General features: G+C 39.0%; 3 protein-coding genes across 7 annotated transcripts in view; 1 reads left to right on the top strand and 2 right to left on the bottom strand.

Moving 5' to 3' along the window:
• Window positions 1–1,852, top strand: part of FAM3C (FAM3 metabolism regulating signaling molecule C) — a 38,107-nt gene extending 36,255 nt beyond the window's left edge. For all 3 annotated transcript variants that reach the window (XM_063309540.1, XM_063309538.1, XM_063309539.1), the window contains one exon: window positions 1,017–1,852. In XM_063309540.1, the coding sequence (XP_063165610.1) occupies window positions 1,017–1,106 (90 nt within the window). In that variant the 3' untranslated portion in view covers window positions 1,107–1,852. The remainder of the gene's footprint in view (window positions 1–1,016) is intronic.
• Window positions 1,853–7,047: 5,195 nt separating this feature from the next.
• Window positions 7,048–13,364, bottom strand: WNT16 (Wnt family member 16). Its single transcript, XM_063309537.1, is given in 4 exon segments — window positions 7,048–7,975; window positions 9,382–9,668; window positions 10,112–10,403; window positions 13,250–13,364. Coding segments are annotated over 4 exon segments (1,146 nt in total). The 5' UTR covers window positions 13,352–13,364; the 3' UTR covers window positions 7,048–7,510.
• Window positions 13,365–19,212: 5,848 nt separating this feature from the next.
• The window catches only part of CPED1 (cadherin like and PC-esterase domain containing 1), a 110,449-nt gene continuing 102,051 nt past the window's right edge, over window positions 19,213–27,610 (bottom strand). For 2 of the 3 annotated variants that reach the window (XM_063309534.1, XM_063309535.1), the window contains 3 exons: window positions 25,709–25,796; window positions 21,784–21,930; window positions 19,213–20,088 (listed from right to left, as the gene is read on the bottom strand). In XM_063309534.1, coding sequence (XP_063165604.1) covers window positions 19,861–20,088; window positions 21,784–21,930; window positions 25,709–25,796 — 463 coding nt within the window. In that variant the 3' untranslated portion in view covers window positions 19,213–19,860. Of the gene's footprint in view, window positions 20,089–21,058; window positions 21,303–21,783; window positions 21,931–25,708; window positions 25,797–27,610 lie in introns of those variants that run through there. The other variant, XM_063309536.1, reaches the window with a different exon arrangement.

The following is a 27,610-nucleotide window of genomic DNA, read 5'->3' as shown; positions in this document are numbered from 1 at the left end:
GGACATCCCTTAGTTATATCTGGATGATTGCTGTATGGATTCAACAACTGATGGCCATTGTACTTTGTTACTTGTCATTACTTTGTACTTACAAAATGTACTTGTAAACTACACATGGATTAGAATGTATAGTAGCCCATCTAATCACTAGATTTTCTACCAGGAGCATGTGATTTCCTTGCTGAAATGTCTCAATGGCTGTCTTTTGTTTCCTAGTTCAAATCAGATTTTATGATGAATCTTACGACTGCATGGGCTATGGCAAAAAATATCTGACTAATATCCTGCATCTGTTTGCTTGCCTGTTGAGATAATCTTGGAGACACACTTGTATGCCTTAGTAACTGCAAAGATACTTAATTGGAATTAGGAAGAGGGGCCGGGTTGAACTGGATTCAAAGGAGAAAAGGTGATTTGGAGCACAGGGAGTTATACGTGGAGTACCTGTCAGCTTCTGCTTAAATCAAATGTCTCTTTAAGAAGTTGCAGTGAGGTGGTACATGAGCACACAGATGTGCTCAGAATCACCTTTTCCCCTTTAAATCTGGATCACAGCATAGTCCTAGTGCCTTGCTCAGGACTTCCTAGGTTCATCTCACTTCTTTTTAGGGAGATTTTGAATATGAAATTTAATTCGTTCCTGCACTGTGAATATTCATTGTCCCTTGCCCTTTGAGCAAATTAAATGTTTATATCCCTGATGTGTTATTTTTAGTGCAATTCTTCTGTTTTAAGCTGTTAAATTACTACTGCTTCTGCTACTACTACCGCTTATTATTCAGGTTAAGGATGTTGTGTACCAGCACTCCTATTTTACGCAGTGTTTGGTTATTCTTTATTCTAGAACTTTTCTTTTGCATGTATTTCTTACCTTGGAAAAAAGGCAACAGGGTGTATAATTTTTATACCACCCAACATAAATAAAAACATTGCCTTTTGTAAGCTAGAAAATCTTGTGTTTTCTCTGCAACAGTGGCTATAGTTATATTTAAATAGAAATGGCTTTCTTTTTGTAGCATATTAAAAACAACAAGGACACCAACAAGTACGAGGGATGGCCAGAAGTTGTGGAGATGGAAGGGTGTATTCCACAGAAGCTAGACTGAACCATCTGAAACTTGACAACAGACAATGCAAAGAACAGTGGAGGGGGAAATGCACTTTTCTGCTGCTATGAGGTTGTGGGATTTGGGAGGAGAGAGGCCATGTATGAACTCCATCCTTTCTAGCATGGCTTCTTGCACAGGACCCATAAAAAGCTGTGCAAAGGGATGGTAAATTGCACCAATTCATTTGACTGGGGCATGTGAAATAGTTATCCTGCTGGATTGTGCCCTATGTAAATAATTTCCAGGCATGTTTTCACCTTAAAATGTGCATGGACATTTTTTTTTTTAATATCAGGCTTATTTATTGTTAAACTGAAGAGATTCTTTTTTTCCTCTCTTTTTTTCTTTTTGTAAATAAGCCCTAAACAAACAGAACAATTGTTTCTGAGCATTCTTATTCTTCCCTGTCTTTCTCCCTTTCTTCCTTGTTTCTAAAGCCACTTATTGTATGTAAATGTCTTTTAGAACCACCCTCATAAGCAATGAGATACGCAGTGGTTGAACTAATCCTGAGCTTTGTTGTATCCTGCTCAATTACAACATTGCTGTGAGTGCATATATTTGGATGGATATGTAAATTTTAGAGGAAAAAATAGTTAATTATTTTTATGCTATGTCTGTTGGAAATTCACATTCTTCAGTGACCCTTTTCAGACAGCGGGTGGGTGTTTGATACAAAAATGAAGGCCTGCTCTACAAAGCACAATTAAATGCTTTTCATTAAAATCAAATGTGTAACATTGTGTCTGTTGCAATTGTTAAATCATCTATACCCCTTATTTCTGGTTACCATTGCAAGCTGCTAATGGGCAGAATAATGTGATTGTTTCTTGTGTGTGTTCAGCTAGAATGTTTTAAAGTTCTGAGATACAGAGGCCATGTAAACTGGTTGAGGTCATGGGGAGGTCTGAGAAGTAAGCCAGTGTTGGCAGTTACTGCGTTTTCCTGGAAGTATGAAGGAACATATTCTTTTACCCAAAAAAAGTTTAATTTCTCATGGATGTGACTTGGCATGTATCACTCAATCAGACATCTTTCAGAGCTGGTCTCAGTTGAGGGATAGGCTTGATTATTGGGGAAAGAAAATCCACTGGGGAACGTGTCTTGCTATACTGAAGATTTTGCTGTTTAAATTGGCTGATTAACCAGAGAAACCACATTAGGGCACAGTTTTGCAGGTGCTTATACAGAATGCTTTTGAAATCTCCAGAGAGTTCACTCCCAAATGTCATCTCCCCATTTTCTTGTCCTACATATGGCAGCAGGGAAGGTCAGCACTGGTCGCTCACTCTTTTCTAATTTTTCACATTGCTTCATAGTGACATTGTGTTGAGTAATTGAATTATAGCAGTTTGCTTGCAGTTCTAGTGCCTTTAATGCAGGGTTTCTCAACCTTAGCAACTTTAAGATGCGTGGACTTCAACTCCCAGAATTCCCCAGCCAGCCTACTGGCTGAGGAATTCTGGGAGTTGAAGTCCACACATCTTAAAGTTGCTGATGTTGAGAAATACTGCTCTAATGGCATTACAGCTTTAGAGGGTAGAATCCAGAGGGGTTCACAGGGAGTTTCTGTATGCACAGGAAGCCTCCCACTCTTGGTATCATTGAACTGCATTATTCCACATCACCTACAAAAGTCATTCCCACTCCCTGCATTTTCAGAAAGCAAATGGGGAAGGGAAACTACAAGAAGCCTGTTATCGGAAGGCTCTTGTGCACAATAAGGATTTAAATATGACTTGGGACTGTCATTTGTTTCCCTTTTTGTTGAGGTAATGGTGGCATTTTTGCAGTTCCATTTTCCCACTGAAACAATAAACAATAAACAAGCAGTTTTGGACATACCTGCTTTACAGAGAGGCTTTAGCAAGAAGTAAAGTATGAATAGATATTTGCTATGGGATGTCAAGATAGTTCCCGTCGGTATGTTTATTGTCAGTCTGAACTGTATGAGGTGATTAAAAATATCTGGAAAAAAAAAAAACATTGGAAAAGAAGAGTTGGGCTTAAGAACTGGTACTGTTGGACTAATGAAATATTGCTTGCACTGAAAATATTAAAGCAATACTGGAGATTAATTACTTTATGTAGTTTAAGAGAAACACTAGATTTTCAATGCTAAGATTTAATGACTGGAATATGAGCTGCTTTACTGTTTTAACCTGTTCATATTATCCTTTAATTTGCTGTAGTTTAGCAATAAGTACACCACAGACAGATCAGTTATTTGTAAAGTACTTAGCAGATTCTCCAGCTGTGTTCAATGAAATAAAATCATTTGTCCATGTATTCTATTTTTTCATTAAATAAAGTTTTAAAAAAAATCCAGATCTGCTCAGGAAGAACCCCTTGTACTTGGTGTATGTTTAATGTAAAGAAACTTCTTGGTAAACAAGAATCACAGGGGTGCGCATTTTCAAGACGCAGTAAGAATGTGACAAAACGATGCATTAAAAGTATGTTTCTGATTAAGTGCTGCTCAGTGGCCCAGGGCTGATAGTAATGTCAACAGATGATGAAAATCAGTCCATCTTGTAACTTAAAGCACACTATATTAACAAAATGGATAGTCTGCCAAACGGACTTCACTGACCAAAATAATGTTGGTTAAGCTGTTCTTTGGAGCTGCGTAAAGTATTATTTGATTAAATTTGGAAGTTTCTATTGCCAATATATGGATATGGCTCCTTCACAGAAGACCATTACAGAAGCATTACACCCTATGGACCATCAAAGTTAATATCATCTTGCTATTGAATGAATATTGTGATACTGTATGGATGTTTTGCTGTTTGTGAATCAAAGTCCTCCTATCACATTTTGCATTCCAACTCTGCTCAGTGCGCTGTTACTCAGGTTTTAGAATACCTGCCATGGGGAGTGAGTGCTTTGCCTGGCCCTGAAAAATGCTTTCCTCAGCCTGGGAAAGGTAAGAGCCTTTAAATGTGTTACAGGACCCTAAACACCCTTTGCACCCCAAGTTCTATTGTTCTGGGACAACCAGTTGACTTCAGTCTGATGTTCTATATAATTTAATTTTTAAGAGAATGTTTGTTTGGCTTTTTCATATCCCAAAGCTATTAAAAATACTGCTGATAACATGTGCCATGCTAGTTTTTGCAGCTTTCCAGTTCGAAGAATAATTGACGACAAAAACTACTGGCAGTAAACCTTTCAGCAGAAAGGGATCTCCAGCCACCAGCTATCTTGTAAACTTGCTTCCATCTGCTCCTATTAATTAGTTTTGATAGTAGAGAAAGGCAGGTAAGCATACACGTTAATAAATATTTTATTGACAAAGAGAATAAACAAAAGTAGCTTCAATGTAGCATCAAAAATAGTTCTTCACCTAGAAAAACAGCATACATCCTTTATTTCCAACATGTTTCTTTGCTCCCAACATCTTTTGATAGTACTCTTGAATCCCAGCTCTTTCGGTAAAATAACCTTAACAGAATTGAGCTTTTCTGCTTTTCTATTCTGCTCCTGTATTTTGAGAGACTTGGGGAGGTTGAAGATGGTTAAGGAGAAGGAACTTATGCCTTAATGTGAACGCAAGTCATACTGTTTTTTGAAGGACAATGTTCTTTTATAAAAATTAGAGGTAATTGAAGCAGTAAAGGATTAATTAGTTCCCTACTGTTCCATGAGAAAATGTCTGTCTTGAGAAGGCAAGTTTATCATCTTATAGTGAGGGGGCCAGCCCTATCCACCTAAGCTCTATTGAGTTCTTGATCTCTTGAGTTTTCTTCTCTTTCTGCAGATGTTTCACTGATGTTACTAGCCTGGTAATGAAAGATCTGCAGGAAGCAAACTCAGAGAACATTAAGAACCCAACAGTTTAACTCAAGATTGCATCTATTCTCCATTACTACAACCTAAGCTGTATCCGTAGCTTTATAGATGCATTAAAATGGGCTGAAATGAGCTGCTTCCACAAGCCATGTGTCTCATTAAACATCATCTAAAGGTTGCCTTTTAGATAGGAAAGTTCTACCCTGCTGACTTTGGGTGATTAGGGTAGGACTTAATAGACAAATTTGTAAGCCTCTGTGTGGTGCATAATTTAAATACTTGCACTCATACTGAAGAAAATCTCAGCAGACAAAAAATCAGTACCTTCAGCCTTCTGTGGATTGAAATGGGGTGCTGAAGTTAGATGTACATTTAGTTGGAAGGCAAGCTCACTGAAATTAACAGCAACCAGAAGAAATCTAAACAGAATTTGGCTATATTATATGGTATTGCTGGTACAGTATGTTTATAGAACCATTAGTATTGCAGGCAGCCAACCCATTGCACTTACAATTTTATATCCAACAGTGGCTGGGAAGTGAGCTCAGTGAGAGCTAATAAAAGTTCTGATTTGGGTAAAATTAGAGGATTCTTCAATCCCTCCACTGATGCTGGGAAAACTCTTCAAAGGCAGAGATATATCAAACTAAGCCAAACCAAGCTATTGAGTAGATCGTAACCAGATGACTGTTCCATTCAAATCAAGGGGACTTTTTTTTGAAATAGCCAACATCCTTGCATGAAGCAGTGGAATATTTCTGCCGCTATCTGAAAGGAAGACAAATCTCTGCTTTGGGCAATCAATTAAAGGAAGCCCTGCATATACACAATTTTCATGACCACAGAAAATACAACAGATCTACAGATTTAGTCCAAGAATTGGCCTTATAGTCTTCCAGATAATGGTCGTTATAACTTACCAACAGTTTGTTCAGGAAAAAAAACCAAGCTCCTTCTTTATGCATTACAAATGCAGTTTCAAACAATGAAAATCATAGTCTGAGTATTTTGGGGGCTCTGAATTGCGAGTTGATTGCCCCCAATTCAACCAGAGTATTCAACATTTAAGGTTACAATCCTACACCCCAAATTTTATGTACATATGAAAGAACACTAGAAATGCCTAATGGTGCACCATAAAGAAAAGCAGCGCTCTCATCCCAACACAAAACCAAGCATCCCCTTTCCATTTGTGTGTGTCAGCAATCTGGTCTTAAACACTGGAAAAAGAAGGTACTTTTGAAATGTAATAGATGCAGGAAGTGTGATTCTGTCCTTGCGTATCTTGGATGTGTGATGATACAGGTTAAAGAAAGCGTAACATCACTATAATATTTAAGTAAATTAGAGGGGGGCAGGGAAACCAAAAACATTATTGGCCAACTCTTGGGGCATAAAAGATACCATAATTTATATTCCTCCTATAAAATCTGAAACTTAAGTGCATGTTGAAAATAAAGCCAAGAAGGGCTAATCTAGTATTTTAATATGTAAGTGCCATTCTATACATGCCTACTAAGAAGTTCAGCATTTGCAGAGTTTCTTTTGCTCTTTATAATTGCCCTTACCTTCCAAATGTTAGGAAAAAGACAACATGAGAAATGATAAATACTTTGCAGTGGAGGCTGATCAAAACAAATGCCTCTTACAGGGTGGAAAGAAAGATCCCAAGGGCTATGAAGCCAGACCCTTTCTTTTATAAGATTAGGGTAGCACTTTGATAAAGCTATGAAGGCAGCTTTGCAATCTGCAGTTACCTTGGACAGGTGACTTGTGTCTATTCCATATGCAAGGGGTCCTCAACAAGTACATCATTTATTTCATGTTACATTGTCAAGAGTATCTTTACAAATCAGCACCATGCCTATTTTTTTAAAATGAGGCTGCACTGAAATGCATCACAATGTAGACCTAATCAGCATGCCTCAAGGGAAAACAGGAACACACTTCACTATTTGAATCACTGCTGTACAATTGCCACAAGCATGCCATTCTGTTTCTCTATTTGTCTGAAATGAAAAATTGCTGTACAGTATACCATTTGCCTTAACAAACTTATTCTCCAGTGCTGATGACTGTACCAACTATAAAATCTACCCTAAGAAACCTACCCAGCCTTATTTTGAGGAGCTCTGATGGGTAATCAAGCCTTGGATGCTTTGCTTGAACATCAGTCTCATCCCCAACTGCAAACTGCTGTGCAAATGATTTTATGGCTGCTCTATAAACAAAGTTATCTCAATACAGGAAAGCAAGATGCCTTACACTGGATATTATTTTAACTTCTGAATGTTACATCTAAGCTAGTCTGATTTCCTTGGCCATTAAATTCACTAAGGCACTGCATGTGATTGAAATACTGAAAATCCACAGCCATTGTGGACTGAATTACCCAAATACACCACCCAAGTATGCAACTTCCTCATGAAATCTGAATCCCCAGGTGTTTTGTTGCTTTTGGAGCAGGACTGCTATTTCTTCCAAGTTGCTTTTTCAGTAAGGACAAAAAGCCTTCAGCCATGGACTCTAGGGAAAAGGTTCATCTTGTCTTTCACTTGATCCAGGAAAGATATTTTGCTTTCCTCTCAACTGTGAGGCAACTACTTTCATTTGCAAGTATGAATGTCAGTCACGGTCTCACATCTTCTGCAGCGTACGTAGCAACACCAAACGAATTTGCACTCGCATCTCTCCACGTGCCTGACTACCTGAGTGTTATATCCACGGCCACAGCAGAGGAGGTTGCATCCATCTGGCCCTGCTGATGTGCGGTTGCATTCCCTCCCTTGAGTCCCAGAGACCCCCAGTTTGCGATCTTCCATACAGTAATTGGGCGACCGGTTGATATACAGCAGGTCTTCTTTGTGGATGGGGATCTTCCGCTGGCTTTTGTCTTTCCTGCATATTTTTTTTCTTAGTCTGTCAGAAATCTGGATACTGTTCTCATACTTTTCTTTTAAAAAACTGCCAACTTTGGCAAAGGATGACATAGTTTTCCAGCAGGTTTTCAGAGCACAAGAACCAGATACACCATGACAGCGGCAATCGATGGACATCAGTTTTGCTACTGCCTGGAAGAAAAATTAAAGCACAATCAGAAATAATCAACTCTCTTATTAGGTAGGATACAGTACTACTAAGCACATTCCAAAGCATTTGAGGGTCTTTTCTTTATTCAGAAGCTGCTCCTCAGAGATAAGGGCCAAATTCCCTTATGTACAACAGAAATCCAGCATGGGCGGTTTTGTTGTAAGCCACCCAGAGTCCCTCTGGTGGGAGGAGATGGGCGGTGACAAATTAGATAAATAAATGCAGTTTTCATATGGCCAAAGAGACTAGTCTGTTTTCAAACTATGCAACAGCTTGCTTCTTCAGTCATGGATTAGGTTGTAGTGAAAAGTGGAAAAAGTGGCAGCTATTCAGCACCAACTTTAGACACTTTGGAAGCAATGTGGAGGGAGAGCTTCCTGCTCCCATTAAAACATGTAAAATCCTGTATGTAATATAACATCTGTATCTGTCTGCTCTGAAAGCTCAAGGGGAAGGTGGACTAAATGTACCATTCTGATAGCCTTTACTACTTACTGAAATCCATGGCACCACTCATATTTCTGAATGAATAAAGAAGGGCCAGTACATCAATATACAGTACACTCTACAGAAAAACATATGCATGACTTGTGCAGAGAACCAGAGATGACACTGAAGAAAGAATGAGATGGCACTCCGCAGAATATGAACTAAGCCCAGGAAGGCTTAAAGGAGGCATTAGAAAAAAAAATGTGATCCCTCCTTGACTCTCTTTGGTATAAGAAAGACAGAAGGAAAACGCTCTCAAACTTTCTGTAACTCTAGCCCAGTGTTTCTCAAGCTTGGCAACTTGAAGATGTGCGGACTTCGACTCCCAGATTGCTGGCTGAGGAATTCTGGGAGTTGAAGTCTGCACATCTTCAAGTTGCCAAGCTTGAGAAACACTGTTCTAGCCTGCATCAATACATTAGACTTCCAATATTTCTTGTGAGCACATTTCCTGACCTACTTCAAAGGGCTGACACCTCTCCAGTACATGCAGACTGTGTGTACCCACAAGAAGTCAAGCACATAGATTGTCATATGTGGTTTCCCTAAAGCTTAACTTCCACATAGAAAGTGCATTATCTTTTGTGCAGCCCATTCTGAAGAGCACCCAGGTAGAGAAAGCCTCTTTAGCGGAAATTTGGTTGTTACTGAATTACAACATTCAGTAGACACAGCCACCATGGCTAATGGTAAGGGAGACTGGGATATTTAATTAAGTAACATCTCAAGGGTTCTCCACATTTACTTGCCAAGGTGGAGCTAATGTGGAGATCAAACAGACAAAACATCTTGAGGCATGATCACATGAACCCCATGTTCACATGGGACCTAATAAACATTTAGCCTCCTCTCATCAGTATTCATGGATATATGGGAGAGAAGAATGGAGAATCCATACCAGTCTTCCTGCTTCATTATTATGCAGATTCATGACTATCAATCCATTTCTATCTTTCCCAGTGATGTTTTTTGTAGGACCATCTAAGAACTTTCTGCTCAACCACATTCCATACTGGATATCATCAGAACATCCACCCCAGTGCCAGCTTTCACTGGCTAAGCCACTGTTTTGTAACATGGAGTCACAGGCGCATTCAGTCATGTTCCCTGCACTGCATGAATGTGTCACTGAGTGGACTAGGCCAGCTGCCATCACAGCATAGATAAATGCTGTTTCTTTGGTACCTAGGAAAAAAAAATTACAAGGGTTTGTTAACAATATCAGCAGTATGTTCCTGTAGCTAATGATTAATGATGCTAACATGCAGCTAAGAGTCATAGCATCTGGTCTCATTCCAGAAAATCAATTCTACCCAAGTCAATTCAATCAATAAACAACTTAATGTGAGCCATGAGTGGGACCAACATGCTGAAATCATATAAATGAGAGGATACAGTAAATCACATTTCTTCATGAAACTTTTGTTGACGTTCCACAATTTCCTCAGAAATGAATATATTTACCCTACTTCATTTATGTAAGTGGATGAACCAAGTTGTCAAATAGCATCACTCTGCTCCTGGGCTAATGAGAACCTGGTCTAGCTTGGCCAATATTGACCACAAAGTTCAGGCTTAAGCCATCAAGAGGACCTCCCAACCACCAGTGCAGTCAACTGAAAACCTACCGCTGCTCAACTCATAGCCAAAGATGGAGAAAGCAGGAGAGATGGAGATGGATGAAGGATTAGTAGAAAGTGCAGACACCGTATCCGGAGAGAGTAGACAGTTCCACCGCTCATGTCTGAACTGGCTCTGGCATTCCTGGATGCCCAAGCGTGCTCCTTCTCGGATGCTGTGCAGGAGGTAGGGCTTCTTCTTGCACAGGTCTTTTTGGTGACCATTCAGCGGCAGGTTACCACAACCCAATTTCTCTGGGACACCAAAGGAGGCAATACCCAGCCACCTGCAAAAGCAGTCCTGGGGGTGAGACCCAAATACCATGTGTTTCATGTTATGCTCACAGACAGAGAGGACAGCCCATAATGAAACCTCTACAGTCAAGAACTGCCATAGCTCCACAGAGTAATGATGGGAAAAAATATGACACACCACCATCAAACACAGACAGATGAAGGAGCTGAGACTTATGGTAGGCATGCTAAGTGACAGTCTCCTTGCCACTGGCTAACAAGATTAATTATAGGCCAAGAATCAGGAGTCTGGGGGACATGTGCTATTTCTTCAGTTATTTCAGAAGTAATTCAATTGTTTACAAGTCTACAAATCTAGAAAAATTAAAAATGAACAATATCCAGGATACCATGAATTTGACTCATGACTGAAGTTACATTTCAAAAATACTTTTTGCTGCACTTTTCCATGCTTTTAAATGCCCAAGTTGATGACAAAACAGGCTGTGTGTGTACATACAGTATATATAGTTTATCTTCAAGAAAAAATAATGGTGGCCAAAGTGTAAAAGAACGTCAGTTGACACATCTGCTATGCCTTTCAATGTTCTTTTTTAAGATCTCTTGGAAGCATCCAGCTACTACTGTTAGAAAGAGGTATTTATTGTCTTTATTCATATTTTGAATGTATTTACTATTAATTTATTCCTTTTTTCCCCACTGCCAGTTTTTTAGTACAGTCCTCAGCATCCTGTGCCAAACTAAATACATCCTTTAAAATTGCTTGTTCCTTTTATGTTCAGACTGTACATACCCTGTACACACACTTTTATTTTAAAAGTGCTGCAAAGAATACCTTTTAATTTTTATTGGAACATTTCTCAACACCCTCTAGGATGCTATGTCAGAACAGCAAATCTGAAATACAAGAACCAACTGGCCAGGGCTGTGCATGTACTTGGGAATTGGGCTCTTTAACCTGTGGCCTCCCTAATTCTGCTAGTTCATCTGAATGAGCAGTCTTCAGAAAAGAGATTCGCTCAGAGCCCATTTGGGTTGGAAATGTCCAACATTCATATTTGTGTGCTCACAAAGGTCTTTCATGGAAAAAAACACATTAAATAGAACACCATTTTCAAATTAAGTCTACAATCAGAAGAATATAGCTTTTCCTATAAGGCAGTTCAGTTAGGAAAATACAGTCCTATCAAATGGCAGGAAATGATTTTTTAAACTATTTTTTAAAAGTTATAAGATTATGGCAATGCATACTGCACAGCAGTGACATATTCCCTCAGACTCTCATGCCCATTTTGACTTAATATTTAGAAATAAAGCAATTTCCCTCCAGTCAAATGTAATCCTTTGTGACTCCATGGAATGGCAACCAGAAGGAAGCCATTTCCATTGTCTACCTTCCAAGCCAAGTTTTGATTTCCTAGCCTAGTCATAGCCTTAAGAAGGGTAGTCTCCCATCCAAATGTGTAGCCATATTTAACTCTGCTTAGCTTCTAAATTCAGATAAAGCATTGGCCCAATGCTGCCAGCTTTTGAGTAATTACAGAGTAATATTTAAACCTATCTTGAAAATATTAAACTAACAGCATTCACATTTAACAACTTTTCAAAATAATTTCAGATACAACAACCCACCAGTAAGGTTTATTTTGTACTCAGAAAGATTAATGGGCCCAGGTATTCTGATTGTGTTTTTTTTTTAAAATAAGGTTGTTATTCTAGCACAATTATTGAGAACAATACACAGTTTGATTATATTTAAAAGAGCACCTCCACATACAAGCCTTTAAATTGCCTTTGGGCCTTCAGGAAATGTAGTAAGGATAGATTTAAATAGATTTAATGCATTCTAGCCAAAGTTTTGGGCACTTTTCACACAACATTAAATAGGTTTGTGTGCATGTATATACAGGCACAGATTCAAACCTCTCCTTCACCATTTAGACTATATGAGCATGGTGTAAACAAGCAGCTGGTCATTTATTTAGCAAAATAAACCATGCAATACATTCCCTATGGTTTTGTTCTGTTTAAGCTGTTTTTGGTTGATCTGTAATTTAATAAAAACTCCGTCTTGGTGAAAATATACATGCCATGTCTTTTTCTCTTAGGATCACAGATGAATAATATTGATACAGGCTACAGTGTAAGTCAGGGTTTCTCAACCTTGGCAACTTGAAGATGTGTGGACTTGAACACCCAGAAATCCTCAGCCAGCACTCAAAGAGCGACCCACGGCAGTTTACAACACAAAACACAAAACACGAGCTGGCTGGGGAACTCTGGGAGTTGAAGTCCACACATCTTCAAGTTGCCAAGGTTGAGAAACACTGAAATAAATACATATATACATACACACACATACACAATACAAATACAAATACATATAGTATATACATGCTGGCTGGGGAATTCTGGGAGTTGAAGTCCACACATCTTACTTGCCAAGGTTGAGAAACCCTGGTGTAAGTGCTAAAGAGGCTCTGTTTGAAAGAAAAAAACCAGTCAGCTGCCAGGTTTCAACTGGCCTTGAAACTCTTCTCCTTTCAGCGGATTCAAAGCCTCTTGGGTAGCAAGTAGAAAGTGACCTGCTTTAACATCATTAAGAACTGTCATCCTGTCCCCGTTTGAACCTTTTCAAGGGAAGGGCATTTGTATTGCTCATCAGTGATGTTTCCATTTCAAATTACCGTCCGGCTGCCCTCTGGCAGAGGAAAAAACTCATTTGCAGCGCTTCACCCAAGGATAGTAACGGAATTGCTGTTTGTAGGCGGTGCATCCTCCTGCAGAAGGTGGAAAATGCAGCATCCTTCGCTGGGTACTACGGGACATTACAGACCCGGCGGATTCAAATCCCGCTCCCTCCCACGCCCAGCCCCGGCGAGTCCGCCCTACTCACATCCAGTTGGCGCGGGCACCGCAGGGGCAGAGTTCCCACAGCACCGCCGTCCACAGCACGCACAGGCGAGGCAGTCCCAAGGGCGCCCCTTTCTCCATAGCCAACACATGGAGCTCCCTGGACAGCTCGCCCCCCACTTCCCCCCGGCTCGTGCGGACGCGGCGAGGCAGAGACGCGGGCACCGCTAACCCACTCGCCCTTCGGGATCTGGCCGGCGCGGCGAGTTAAAGGCGACGAGGATCCTGCAGCTGCGGAAGGGCCACACCGGCGCCCTGCTCGAAGGTGAGAAAAGTCCCGAGCGGAGTTTCTTTATTTCTTTCGACTTCTGTTTTTTTTCTGCTCCCTGCCCGCTGCTTCATTGGCTAAAGGGGGTTCATGAATATTCAACGTTGCTCTGATTGGTTGGGACGAGCTGTGCACGCGTCCATAATAATACGATGAAGACCCACGGGAGCCCTCTGCTATTTGGCTTTCTGGGCGGGCGAAGGGCCATCGCTACACGCCTTTGCCTGGTGTCGGAAGCGCCCGCAACGCAGGCAGCCTCGGGTCGCGACGGCGCGCCTACCCAACAGAGAATAAGGCTGTATTTTGCTTTTATAATCTCTTCACTGTATTGTGAAACAAACACTTCTTTAAAGGGTAGCTAACACATTTGGGAGTTCAGCCCTTCAAACGCGTCCTTTTATTGGTTGGCAATAAAGTTCCCAGCATCTTTCTCCTGTGGCTGGCTGGCTGGCTGGCTGGCTGGCTGGCTGGCTGGCTAGCTAGCTATCTGTTTGTTTGTTTGTTTGTTTGTTTACTTACTTACTTACTTACTATCCTGCCTTTTTATTTTTATAAAAAACTCAAGGCAGTGAACATACCTAATACTCCTTTCTCCTCCTATTTTCCCCACAACAACAACCCTGTGAGGTGGGTTGGGCTGAGAGAGTGTGACTGGCCCAAAGTCACCCAGCCGGCTTTCATGCCTAAGGGGAAACTAGAACTCATGGTCTCCTGGTTTCTAGCCCACTGCCTTAACCACTCGATCAGACTGGCTCTCAAACTGGAATGTAGGCTGGACAGGAGAAAAGCAAAGATACTTGCCCATGTCAACCTTCAGACATGCCATTCAGTTCTTGTGCAACGTTAATTTGAGGTTTTGGCTGTAAACCTACATTCAGCTTTGTGTATGTTTTTTGTAAATCTTTGCATCCCGAAAAATGATTTTGATTACTACATGCTTAGGCCTCCAAAAACAGCATCAGTTCTTAATGTTTCTGGACTGAATGCTTCAATTAATCAAAAATGAAACCAATTCCTGATGGACATTGCTGGACCACAGGCTTGCATACTGAAAAACATTGCAATGAATAGTGACGTTGAGATGAAGTAGGTGGCCTGAACAGAGAACCCCCTTGAGATATTTGTCAGAAGATATCCCAAAATCTGTAAGATAGCTTTGGGGATCTGTATGATACACTTTGGGGAAAGAGCATTTTGGGGATGGAGTTGTCGGGAAAAATGTGGGAGATGGGAGAATGACGTTCTTGTATATTTTTGCTTCCCTTTAATTAAAAAAAATATATTTAAGTGGCATTATTAATGAGGTATAGACACTGATTTGTACCAAGAACCTGTATAAATGAAAATAAAACACAGGCTATAACAAAAAACAGCTGGTAGCAAGATTACTACAATATAATTAAGGTTTTTCTATAATTATGTTTTCCTTCCCTGTCAACATGTTTCTGTGTCTTAATGCTCACCAAAAAAAAAAGGGGTGGGGTGGGGATGGGGGAGAATGTTGTCAAAGAAAGAAAACACAGTTTAGAATCTGCTGTACAAAGGGAAAGACTATATATCAGTGTTTCTCAACCTTGGCAACTTGAAGATCTGTGGACTTCAACACCCAGGATTGGGTGCTGGCTGGGGAAGTCTGGGAGTTGAAGTCCACACATCTTCAAGTTGCCAAGGTTGAGAAACACTGGGGAAATATACATACATACATACATAAGTAAAGGTAAAGGTTTCCCTTGACATTAAGTCCAGTCATGTCCGACTCTAGGGGGCGGTGCTCATCTCCGTTTCAAAGCCGAAGAGCCGGCGTTTGTCTGTAGACACTTCCGTGGTCATGTGGCTAGCATGACTACACGGAATGCTGTTACCTGTCCGCCAAAGCGGTACCTATTAATCTACTCACATTTGCATGTTTTCGAACTGCTAAGTTGGCAGGAGCTGGGACTAGCAATGGGAGCTCACTCCGTCACACTGATTCGAACCACCAACCTTCTGATCGGCAAGCTTAGCAGCTCAGCGATTTAACCCGCAGCGCCACCGCGTCCCTACATACATACATACATACATACACACACTCACACATACACACACACACACACAAATACAAATACATAACACAGGCATAATTTCCTACCCGTTAACATTTCTCTTAAAGTAAACCTGTGCTCTATCTGTGGTAAAGCATGGAGGATGGAATTTCTTTTAGTTACAACAATGTGAAGTTCTGAGAACATTTCAGAAGTTTCCCTTGATGTCTTTGGACGAAGGCAAAAAAGAAGTATACGCAGAGATTTTTTTAAAAATGCAGATCCAAATACAAGCATTTGTGCAGCATGTCATGCCATATTATTCAGTGTGCTTTCCAGTTGTTTAAATTATATGCTTTCTGATGGGGAATGAAGAAGCAGAATACAAATCCAGGTCTCCCAATATTTCTGAATAGTTGATCTGTACAATTCTTTGTTTTGAAAGGTTACAAAAGCAAAGCCCAGAGGGAAAGAATTCTGCGCACAGAATTTGTATGCAGATGTGGGGCTTTTTCCAGCTAGGATAAGCTGAGCCCATCTATGTATTTTCTGTAGTTACAGCAGGATGTTACAGTTTTTTCCACTATGCTCTAGAGCTCTTTTCAAGCTGGTGAAGATGATGATCTACTAGAATAAAAACAGGGTGCAATCCTATCTTTTTAAGTGAAACATAAATCAGCCAAATCAATGGCTATTTAATTGGTTAGGTAATTTTTAAATTGTGGGTTGAGAGTTAAAGACACCCGTGGTTAAAGTAGATCATTTATGCTCTTACAGTTTTAATGTTTAACATGGAACAAAAATGCTCAAGGAAAGTCCACCCTTCTGAAATTGGACAGTATGTACATTATTGGACTGTAAATTCATGCTTTCACCTATATTTTTATTTTAAATAGCAATTCTGTTGGTTACACTTTGGTAACATGTAGCAAAAACACCAAAAGGTTGATGACTGATTCAAGGGCAATTTGGAAATGGCACAGATTAAAATGATTAAAACTCAGTACAATTTTACTGACTTAGAGTTCAGTTAGAGTTATTGTTGAGGAATTAGGTATAGATATTAATTCTCAATCTATTTACTCCCACTTCCATGCTGTTTAACTCTGTAACTACAAATTTCCCTACCTCAAGCTCTTACATCTGATTTTTACACTGCCCAATTATACATAGCTGGAACGCAGCCAGACCCAGAATATTAGTTATTATTTGCCAGTCCTGATAGCAACATAGTACTGTGTTCATTGTGGTGTATTTTTTCATCATTTATGATTCTTTTATTCTAATGTTCCAGATGCCATGTGGAAGGTAACCAGAATGTCCTGGCAAAGTATTAAAAACTGATTTTGAAACTTGCTTTAGTTTGACTTTAGGAAGCTTTGGGGAATGGTATGTCACAGGAAGATCTCAATGAATTGAACAGGGCAGAAGGGTGGCTTGATTAAGAGAGTACATCTTGATGGTTTAATAAGTCATGATGGGTCAAAGGGATGCAAAGAAAGTGTAATGCATACTATTTGCATATTCCATGCTTGGAATATATTACATTTCAAGAACATTAACATATAGTAGATTGGTCTTGTCCAACATGCTGCCTTGCAAATGGCAAATAGATGTAACTTATTTTATTTATTGTGTTTATTAGATCTCATGAAAAATATATTAAAAATGCATAAGAGGTATTAGTTTACACACACAGAGAGAGAGACTTTCTCTCCACTCCTACATTTCTTTGAAAAAATACAGTAACAAAGGAAGGGAATGTTCTTACCACCATGGAAGGAGAACTTGTGTTGCATTCCTGCACGTAGTCAGATGAGTAAATAGGCTAGGTCTAAGGAGGATTCTCAGTGTGCAGGTGGAAAAAACTATAGTGTGTTCATGCTTGTGGGTAACAAAACATTCAGGATTTTGCTTCAGGCAATATTACTGATCTTTGCAAAAGTGGAGTTTTGACATACAGCCCAGCACCAAGCAAGTTCACTCAGAAGTCAGTCCGAGAGAGTCCACTGGGGATTAGTCATCTCTCTCTCATCTATGTATCTCTCTCTATATATATTTATACACACACACACGACATATGCACGCACACACAGAGTATGTGTTATATAGTGTGTGTGTGTAGGTGTTTGTATACTGCCCTTCACTTAAAATTGTCACAGCGATTTTTGTTCAACTGCTTGTCTATTTGCTAAAATTTGTCGAATTTATTTACATTTATTATTTGATGAAATTCTGGTGTTTTCAGTAGCCCATTATGATACCCAGGAGGTGGGGTGGGGGAAGTTGTGGTTCAAGAGGCTGAATAAGTCTGAATAAATCCTGAGCCGTAGACAAAGAATCTGATGAAGGGCAATACAATATGGTTGAGAATGACTATTAGGCTATTATTAAATACTGGTATATGTCTTATATCTTGAGTTGCCTTTTACAGATGTTTTAAGTTCATAATCAATGAATGAGACTGAGCATAGGCTTTGGTGTCATCCTGATGCATGAATAAAATATCAAGAAATTGCTGTGCATTTGGGAAGCTGTTTATCCACAAAGAGATCCAATAAAATCAGCTTGGTAATATTGGTTTCACAGGATGTTTAGGATACATCTCTTCATAAAGATGCTTTGAATACTAAAGAAAATAGACAGCTGAATATACTTTCCCTGATCTATTTTCACATGCCAGAACATAAATTAAAAAGATACCCTATCAAGGCAATGTATCATATAGTATATCAGTCTTTATTTTATACATATTTACTATTGCCTAATTACAAATTAGATACCACTGCTAAACATCTATGGTCCATATTTATATTAGGTTGATTTACATGTTACGGTGATAAGCTTACATAAAAATATGCATTTAAAATATAGCACTGAAATGCTGCTTTCAAAATAGCAACATCTGAGAAATATTAAACAAAGTACAGCATAGGATAACCATATAATGGTGAATATGCAGAAACCACATTGCACATTTGCCAGCATGAACTATATAACACAACCAGAATTCATTCTAGTTTTTTTTTTAAAGACTTTCTATATGAGTCCAACTTTAACATTACTTTCAGTATAAAGATATTTATACAGGCAATCCTCTTTAAATTTTTGCTTCTGTTTGAAGGCAGTCAAGCACTCTGAAACCTGGATTACTTCGCAATGTATTTTTTAAAAAAACAGAATTTGTGTCCATAGGGATATTCAAGTTATAAGTAACTATAACTATTTTTAAGACTCTTCAGTAAGGCAGGTCTGCCTTTATTTCAGGTTTACCTTTGGCATCATCACAGGTTACTTCAAGTTTAGACTTGGTATGCATTTTTTTTCTTTTTGAGATACAGGCATAATCATTTCTACAAGGTTACTAAAAATATTTTTATTCAAAGGGAAATTGTGAGGACACTGCACTCTAATATCAGAGGAATCAACAAAGGCAAACACATTCAAATCAACCACTTGATCAGCTCTGAAGCGACCTGGGGTCCCCAGGCCTGCTGACAAAACCACGTCTTCAGGGCCTTCTGGGAAAGAAGCAAGAGGGGGCAGATCTTATCTCTGAGGAAATGATGTTCCAAAGGGACTGATCAGAATAGTCAAGATAGAAGTCATGAGGTTAGATCAAAGCTCTCCCTGTTTTGTGTGTGTGTGTGTGTGTGTGTGTGTGTGTCCTACTGTCAGGCCACCATCTTGAGCTTTTTTACCATACCCTGCAGATAACCCTGGCAAGGCCACTGCAGGGAAGTGAGACTTCTTGTTGTTGCTGTTATGATTCTGTTGGCAATACACACCCAACAAAGTAACCTCGGCTACTAGGCACAGATAAAATCCCAGTGAGCTGGGCAAATGGTATCTGGGTTTCTGTGACTTCCCTCAGACCTTTGGGCGTGATTTCTGGCTGAGCAAAAGAAAACACATTTTTTTCATTACAGGAGATATATCCATAAAATCTATACTGTACCTATACTTTAGGAGTTTTTACAAACACAGTGAATAAAATACAATATATCCTATCATACAATATTGCATAACCTTAGGTTACAACTGATTTAATATTGGGCACTATTTCAAGTAACTCCTCTTTCTTGCTTTTGCCCCTTGTGCTTCTCTGTTTCTCCCTCTGAAACCACAGATCTACGAAGATGCATCTTAATTTTATAAGGCTTTGATGAAATGTCCACATGTCTTGAATTATGCTAATCTGTTCGGCCATTCAGAGAAGGGTGTGCTAAATCTGAGAGGGTCTGTGGATCACCCATGGAAAAGTGGGGAGTCTTAGAGCTCTGCATCTCCACCATTCAAAATTACATGCCAGCACCCTTTCTGTTATTCCCGCAGATCCTGCTCAGCAGTATTTCAGAATATACTTGATTTATTGGGCCTCTCACACGATAAGGAGATTGAGAATTGGATGCATAAGCTTGTAGTTTCACAAGGTTGCTTTGGTTGTTGAAATATCTGCCCAGAGTGTAAGGTCTTGAGAACATTGTTGCTGCAGGAAAACTTCTTTCAAATGCTTTTGATTTCGCCACCTGAAACAGATGGAAACAATGGTTTGCAAGACATTCCGGCCAGTGCTTCAAGTCCATGCAACAAATCCTCAGTTCAAGCTGTATATGCATAACAATTTAGTTACTAAAAACGACTATCGTTTTATTCTGCAATCATTTAAAGGTCTTACAATGATACCTTGAAAAGTGATGAATTTAGTTCTTACCCTTTTCTTCTTTGCAGCTTAGTTCTGTCTCCCAACAATGTAAGTGTGTATACCAGTGTTTCTCAACCTTGGGAACTTTAAGATGTGTGGACTTCAACTACCAGAATTCTCCAGCTGGAGAAACACTGGTGCATACAAATATGGAAATCAGTATCAGCCCAAATACCTGTACTGTGATGGTATTTCCTGCCATGGTTGTATGATGGGTGCAATAGGAAAAAAAAATAGGCTTTTTCAGGACTAACTCTGTGGGTAAACTTTGTGGCTTGTTTACTTTTGGCAATGGATAGAATGGATAGAATGGCAATGGATGGGCACACATTTGCTTTTCCTGGCTGACTAGATGATTTCTTTAAAGCCATTTAATAATATTCCTGGACAACCACTCATTTTCTCATGGCTAGCATTCAGAATTCTGAGCAGATGTGTGCATGCATTGCATATATCGAATGTAGCGGCATCCTGCGAGATCGGCAAGGAGCTTTTCCTGTTTACACATATAAAATGTATCTGCATAGCCAACTGAGGCAATTTGTGTGTAATTATTTTTACTTAGCCAGCGCTAGAATTTGCAGCATTGTATTCTAAATAATTCTGGCCTTTAAGCCTATTATCTGTATTCCTGCTTGTAACAATTAAGATAAAGAGGATAGCAGGAGCTTCCTAATCTACCTCCTTGGGGGGGAGGGGAGCAGCTGCATACTGTCCACAGTCTTTCCCAAGTTATTGACAAATATGTCATCAGACCATCCCCAGGAGTCGCCAGGTAGGGACCCCTCTTTTAAAAAAAACATTTCTGGCAGTGTCAACTGTCTGAATTATGACCAAGTCACTGATAAGATGGGCTACCAAGCCGTCTCCAGGTGTTGTTGTTTATATTCCCTGTCCCCAAAGAAAAGTTAAAATGGTGGCAAAAGCCCTCAGATATTGAACCCTCAGTGCAAAACCAAAGACCTGGAAAAGTGCTACACAATTACCTCCCAGGTTCAGGGGTCCATCTGCTGCCATTTCTTTGGGGTTCCCGGTAAACTGAAGGGACATGGATTGGTATTTTTATCAGCAACTCTCTTAATATTTATTCAATAACACCCTTTTTGACATTTCACCTTGGTTTGGGCCTACTGCCTCCAAACCCTAAAGAACCTGCTGGCTACCGTCTGGCCCCTGTTGCCAACACAAAGGGACAAAGACGGACTAGCCACTTCTCCTCCTCCTCCTCCTCCAGCAGAGGGCATCTGGACCCGCTAGATTCTCAGCGCATCTTTTCTGTTCACATGAACACAGCATATGTTCTTCTTCTTCTTTCTCAGTTCATGATACTTCGCTGTGCGTATATACTAAGAATCAAGCTGCACCATGTTCAATAGCATTTATCCCTAATTGGTCTGACTCGTAAAATGCTCATAGTGGATTGCCAAAATACAGCTGTATCTCAAATGTTTTCATTAATGTTGGACAAAATTAAAAGCCTATAAATACCCATGCTGGAGCACTAACCCCAAATTCTTACCTCATGAAAATGACATCCACATTTCCCTTGCAAAAATTCCTTGTGCCGTCCCATTGTAATAATGAAAGTATCAACCACTTCATACCCATACTGTTTCGCGGTGTTTAGAATAGCAAGGTTCTCATTCCACAAATTCTGTATTTCTGCCTGCAGTTTAAATCAAGACACCTCACATCAACTTTCTTTGCTTATTTTTAGTTTCTGTCTGCATAGAAGAATGGTAAGCAAATGAATGATTTGAATTGAAATTTGAGAAGAAAATCTCAACTTTTATCTTTATATACAAGAATGAGATTAAAAACTCCCAAACTGATCTTCTAAAAAGAAGCATAACAATACAACAGATAGAGGAAGAGAGGAAGAGAAATAAAAAGGAGGAGAGATGGAGAAAATATTATAGCAATCAAATTTTAGGCACCCCAATCCTAAAGTAATCTACAAGTGAGAAGATACAGTACAAAACTATTAGTGGTTTAATTTAGTAATATTGTATGCAATTAGTGATGCATTTCTGTCAAACTCATACTGTGGCTGGAATCCAATTTTACATTACATTATTTTTATTTCACTCAAGGTTTCCTAGATACTGTGAAAAAAATTCTTTATAATGTAATTCAGGCAAATGAGGATCAAATAATGGGATTCCTGGGTGACAGGCAGTAAATCAAAGTGATATCTGACTTTAATAATTTAATGATAGGACAACAAATTGATACTTCTTTCAAATTATATTGGGAAGGGTTTGTGTTGAAAAAACACAGCTCACTTTTGGTATGGAGAACAAATTACTATGTTCAGAATTCTTCAATTCTATTTCATTTTCAGCCAGCTTCAGTTGGCACAATTTGCATTTAAAAAACAAAGTTGAGAATATGGCTGACTGAACAGCCTGCCCAAGAGTTCCGCGGGCAGATCTGGCAGCGTGGATTCTTTTGGGGGTGCAGGCAGGCTTTTCCTGTTGCCCTAGGGTGTTTTCATGGACAGAAAACACTCGTAATTATCATATTTGTACTTCGGAACATCCCCTTGCAGTCTGAGGATCGTCAACAGTGCTGGCGCTAATCCAGTAAGAGGAGACAGGAGTCAGGGATACCACCATTTCCAGACCATGCTGCAGCCCTTTTGGGACATTAGGTCAAGCCTTTCTCCTTTCTAAATCACCCAATTTTTATATTATAAAGCTTTCCACAACAAGAAGAAATGAATCTCTTGGTGCTCATAGTTGTTTCTGGATTAGTCTTAAAACTTTCTCTTAACTGCTGGCTTACTTCCCATTTAAAATTTAAGGAGGGCTGAGAATAAATAATCATCTCTCTGTTACTATTTTTGTATCTAATTTGAAGGATTTAACATCTTCCTACACATCTAATTTGATGTAAGCTTTCAGTTTTATGTTCACTTTTCTTGGATGCTGTATTTGTTTGGTTTGCATACTTTTTGTTTTGTCAATATTATTCAATAGCTTCTGGAAGCCTTTCATTAACTCATCAGCTTCTATCTGTATTAGCCAAGTACTTTACTGCCTGAATAATGGACAACCTTAAGCAGGCTGTTTCAGAGCTTCATGCTGACTTCAAACAAATTATCCATGAAACTACTCAAGCTATTTTGCAAGATGTTTGGGATATTATCTTTAAAATGTATCAATTGGCTGGGGACTTTCTGAAGGACAGCAAGAGAATGATCAAGATGGAGGTATTTTTCCTGATTGTGAGAATCTAGACTGTGAAGAAATGCCAGCTGACGAATATATGTTGGTCATGAAGGAGTCACAGTTCGACTTGCAAGATAATGACTGGTTTGTTTGTTTCAGGGTTTGTTTTGAGAATGAGATGGATCTGTTATGTGAGAAATTTTCTGCTGACTTTTTAAAGGGGGCACTTGGTTTTTTTTTTATTTTTTTATAAAAATACTCTCTGTATAATATGGAGATTAAATGTTCTGGTTTATTTTGAAGTGGGATAAGAAATTAAGAATAAGTATGTGGATTGATTTCAAGGTTGTATGATTCTATTTTTCTGTAATGATTTAAAGTTTGTTTTTTAAGGTTTAATAGGGTAAGATTGTTACAGTAGTACTAAGCATAAAAGTAGATAATTTAAATGTTTTTAAAATGTTTTTATAATTTGATTGTTAATATAGTGGCCAGAAATATATAGAATAGTGATAGGAGGGAAACACTTAATAAATGGGTTTCTATGGGGGGGAGTTGATTTGGAGGTTTATATTTAATTTTTTTTATATATATATATAAGGGAAAGAAGCAATTGCTTTTATTGATTTCTACAATGCCTATGGGATGATTTATAGAAATAATGTGATATTGGTTAGAATTAGAGTAAGGGATTAATTATGGAAATCGCTATATATTCTTGTTGTTGAAAGTTGGAAGTCACTTCTTATGTAATCTTTAAAATTCTTTTTCTTGTGTTTTTCACTTCTTTTTTTCTTTTTGTAGTTTTTATCTATTATTTATTTATTTATTTATAAAATTTATTCACTGCCCATCTCTCCCTCATGGGGGACTCTATGCTCTAAACTTAATAAAATTCTTATAAAAAAAAGTAAAGACACCTGTCTGAAGTCTGCTTATCCTTCATCTAACAGGCATGGTTTAAAAAGGAACAGAGAGAGGGAGGGCAAATTCAGACCATAATTTTTCGTAATAATGTACATGTTTGTCTCCAGATGGCATGGCCACTGAGGGAAGAAATACATTGTGAAGAAACCTAAAAGTATGACTCTGTTGGCTAATTACATTCTACCACAGTTGGACCAAGTGCCACTTGTTTACCAAAGCTGTCAAATGTTTCAATGTTTTGAGGATGTTGGGGTCTGGATGGGACAAAATAGACTGAAGGTGAAAGTAAGATGGAGTTTTATTTGATCATCATGGCTATCTACTAGGTCCTGTGTTGTTTCTTGGAAAAGGGATACTGTCCTAAAGGATGGCCATAACTTGGGAGTCTTCTTGAATAAATGGGCTCCTGCTGAACAGGCAGGTGGAGGCTGTGGCCAGGAGGACCTTTGGGTGTGCCAATTGTAACTCTTCCTGGAGCAGGAGGACTCAGCAGTAATGACTTATGTCCTCAGTACTATTCAACTAGATACTACAAGGCACTCTACCTGAGGCTGCTTTGAAGACCACATGGAAACTGCAACTGCTATAAAATGCAGCAGCCCATGCTTTGTCTGGTATTCTCAGCATGTGCCTAATATACCTGTGCAATTCAAAGTTCATTTTTCACCTATAAATATGGCTTGTGGTTCCCCACTTTAATGAAGTGAGGGAAGCTGAGGCCCAAAGTTGTTTTTCCATGAGCAGCCTTTTCTGTGGAATAGCCTTCCCCTTAAGGTGTACTTTCTGCCCTTGGTAGCCTTTTGGAAGCTGGTTAAAAGAGCTCTTCCAGAGGGTACTTGGGGAGTAGTGGGATAATGCTGTGTTTTGCTTTGGGTAGGGGGAATATTTTGCTCCATCTTAATATAATTTTATATTTTTATTATCATGAACATTATAGTTTTGAAAGAATGTGGATCAGGCATTGGGAATGGGGAAGGGAGCAATGAATTGTTAAGAGACAAGAAAAGTCTACTCAGTCCTGAGAAAGTAGAAAACACGAGAAAGAAACTCAGAATAGCTGTGCCTTGATTTTGCTTGGCATAAGATGGAGTAGACTGAAACTCTGACAGGCTTTCAAGATTTTGTTATTCTAGCCTACAACAATAAAGAACATTCTTGGAATCCCTGCTGCTTCTGTTTCTTGACCTTGCCAGCCTTGAAGAGGTGATAGTTACGTTGTTATTATTTATGTCATTGCACATTACAGAATCAGTGCAATTCTTCAGATCAGGATGCCAAACAAAAGAAAATTACTGTTTAAAGGAACAATTAATTTTAACAGACTATGAACAAAGTGTAACTTACTGGTGACAAAGTGTGCACTCCATCCACTGGCAGATGAAAGCCCATTCCCAGGGATTTTATCACTATCATTATATTTGAGAGATTCATTCTACAGAACAAGTGACAAAAACATAGATATATTTTATTTTTAGATTTGCGTAGGTGTAGTATTTTAAGAAATTCTCATCGATATAACTTTCAGGTTCTACAAAATGACATTTCATTTAAAATTTTGACTTTTAACTTAATCTTCAGATTGGTAATTTGAACACCAAGTGAAAACTGAAGGTAACAGTGGTCTTCTCATATAATACTAATATAATTTAACCAAAAATATGTTAGGTTGATAACTATGGAGACACCATCCTTGAGTTATAATTCAAGGCTGATGACTCCACAGTTATCAGTTTAAGATATTTTTAGTTAAATCATATTAGTAAGAACGTATTTTGAGGGATGGCTTTCTTATGCCGGTTTATTTTATATTTTATCAGGTTCAAGATTAAATTTTGCAGGCAATTGGAGAGGAATGATTACAGTAAGAGGTAATTCACAAAAACAAGCTATAAGATATCAATGGTCAGCAATCTGAAAGAGATGGAAAAGTGAATTGGCCCTCAAGTTGAAATGGAAGCTATTTTATATTTTCTAAATCCTCAGAGTCAGAAAGAATGCAGGTCATTCACCTAACCAGAAAATTGGTAACTCCACATGCCAAAGAATTGATGTGTAAGCCAAGACAGGAACAAGCACTATGTTTTGCACTGCTCTGTAGCACTGGCAGCAGAAAGTGTCACACATGTAACTGAGCTAAGGAACTGCTTGAAAACGCAATTTCCACCCATTTTGCTCCGTATAAGATTAAAGAAGGGAGAGTGAGTTCAGCCCTCAGGGGCATGCCATTCCAATTCTCTTCCTATGAGACCTTCTAGTCAAGCAAAGTGCTTCAAAAAGTTCTCCCACAGCTGTTCACAAAAACAGCTCCATCAAGTTAGAAGCTCTCTGTCTGAGGAAGGAGATCTACAGTATTTGCTGGTTTTCACAAGCCTGTTGCTAGGTGGTCAGGAACTGCAAAAGCCCAATGTGTGTCCCAGTGGACTTGTGGTCTATCCACACTGCATTTGTTTCAGTGAGCTGTATATTTGGATGAACAGTTGCATTCAATTGTGTATGCTATTAAAGGAACCTTATGAACATTTTGGTGGGTATCCAGTTTATTCCAATTAACTGGCCCAATAAATGAAATAGATGTAGGAAGCTTTGGACTCAGATGCAAGAAAAATATCCTCCTTGCCTGACCCGCTTTTTTCCTCTTCAAGGAGACATTTTTGTGGAGCTGGTTTTTACATTTCATATTTAGATTACTAGTTTAATTTTATCACAAAAAAAGTGATATAAGAAGTGCTCTACCAAAAGAAAGTGAACGTAAATGTACCAACTTTGTATAGGTCATTGGGAATGATGAACTGTGTTTCTCAAGTCTCAGGCTCCTTTAGTGAGATGCCAATATGCCTCCAGATACTTTTCTTGGCATTTGCTCTGACTTTTTACTTTTTAAATTTAAACAATTTAATTAAATGCTGCAAAGCAAAGCACTAGCTTTCAGTGTCATCTTTATTTCCAAGAGTATCTCTGGAATCCAAACAGGCTCTGTAAACAGCTGTTTTGTTTGAAAGTGTGCTCACTTGTCCAATGAAATGAAATGAAATATAGGCAGCAGTCAAGAAGAATAGTAGGGAAGGGTATAGCAAGTAGCATTCTAGTAATCAGTGGTTTCCAAGCGGCTATATATTGTAGCTGTTTTGTGAATAAGCAAGCCTACCCACATCAGCCTTTTTGGAGGAACATCCATAGCATATTCTCAAATTTTCAGGTATGCCCATCAGATCACAAAAGTTGGGGATTCCTTCTTTAGGTATTGTT

This window comes from Candoia aspera, chromosome 7 (genome assembly GCF_035149785.1).
Source record: "Candoia aspera isolate rCanAsp1 chromosome 7, rCanAsp1.hap2, whole genome shotgun sequence".
NCBI classification, from domain to species: domain Eukaryota; kingdom Metazoa; phylum Chordata; class Lepidosauria; order Squamata; family Boidae; genus Candoia; species Candoia aspera.
The sequence above is the reverse complement of the archived record's forward strand: the minus strand, read 5'-3'. Positions and strand labels throughout refer to the sequence as shown.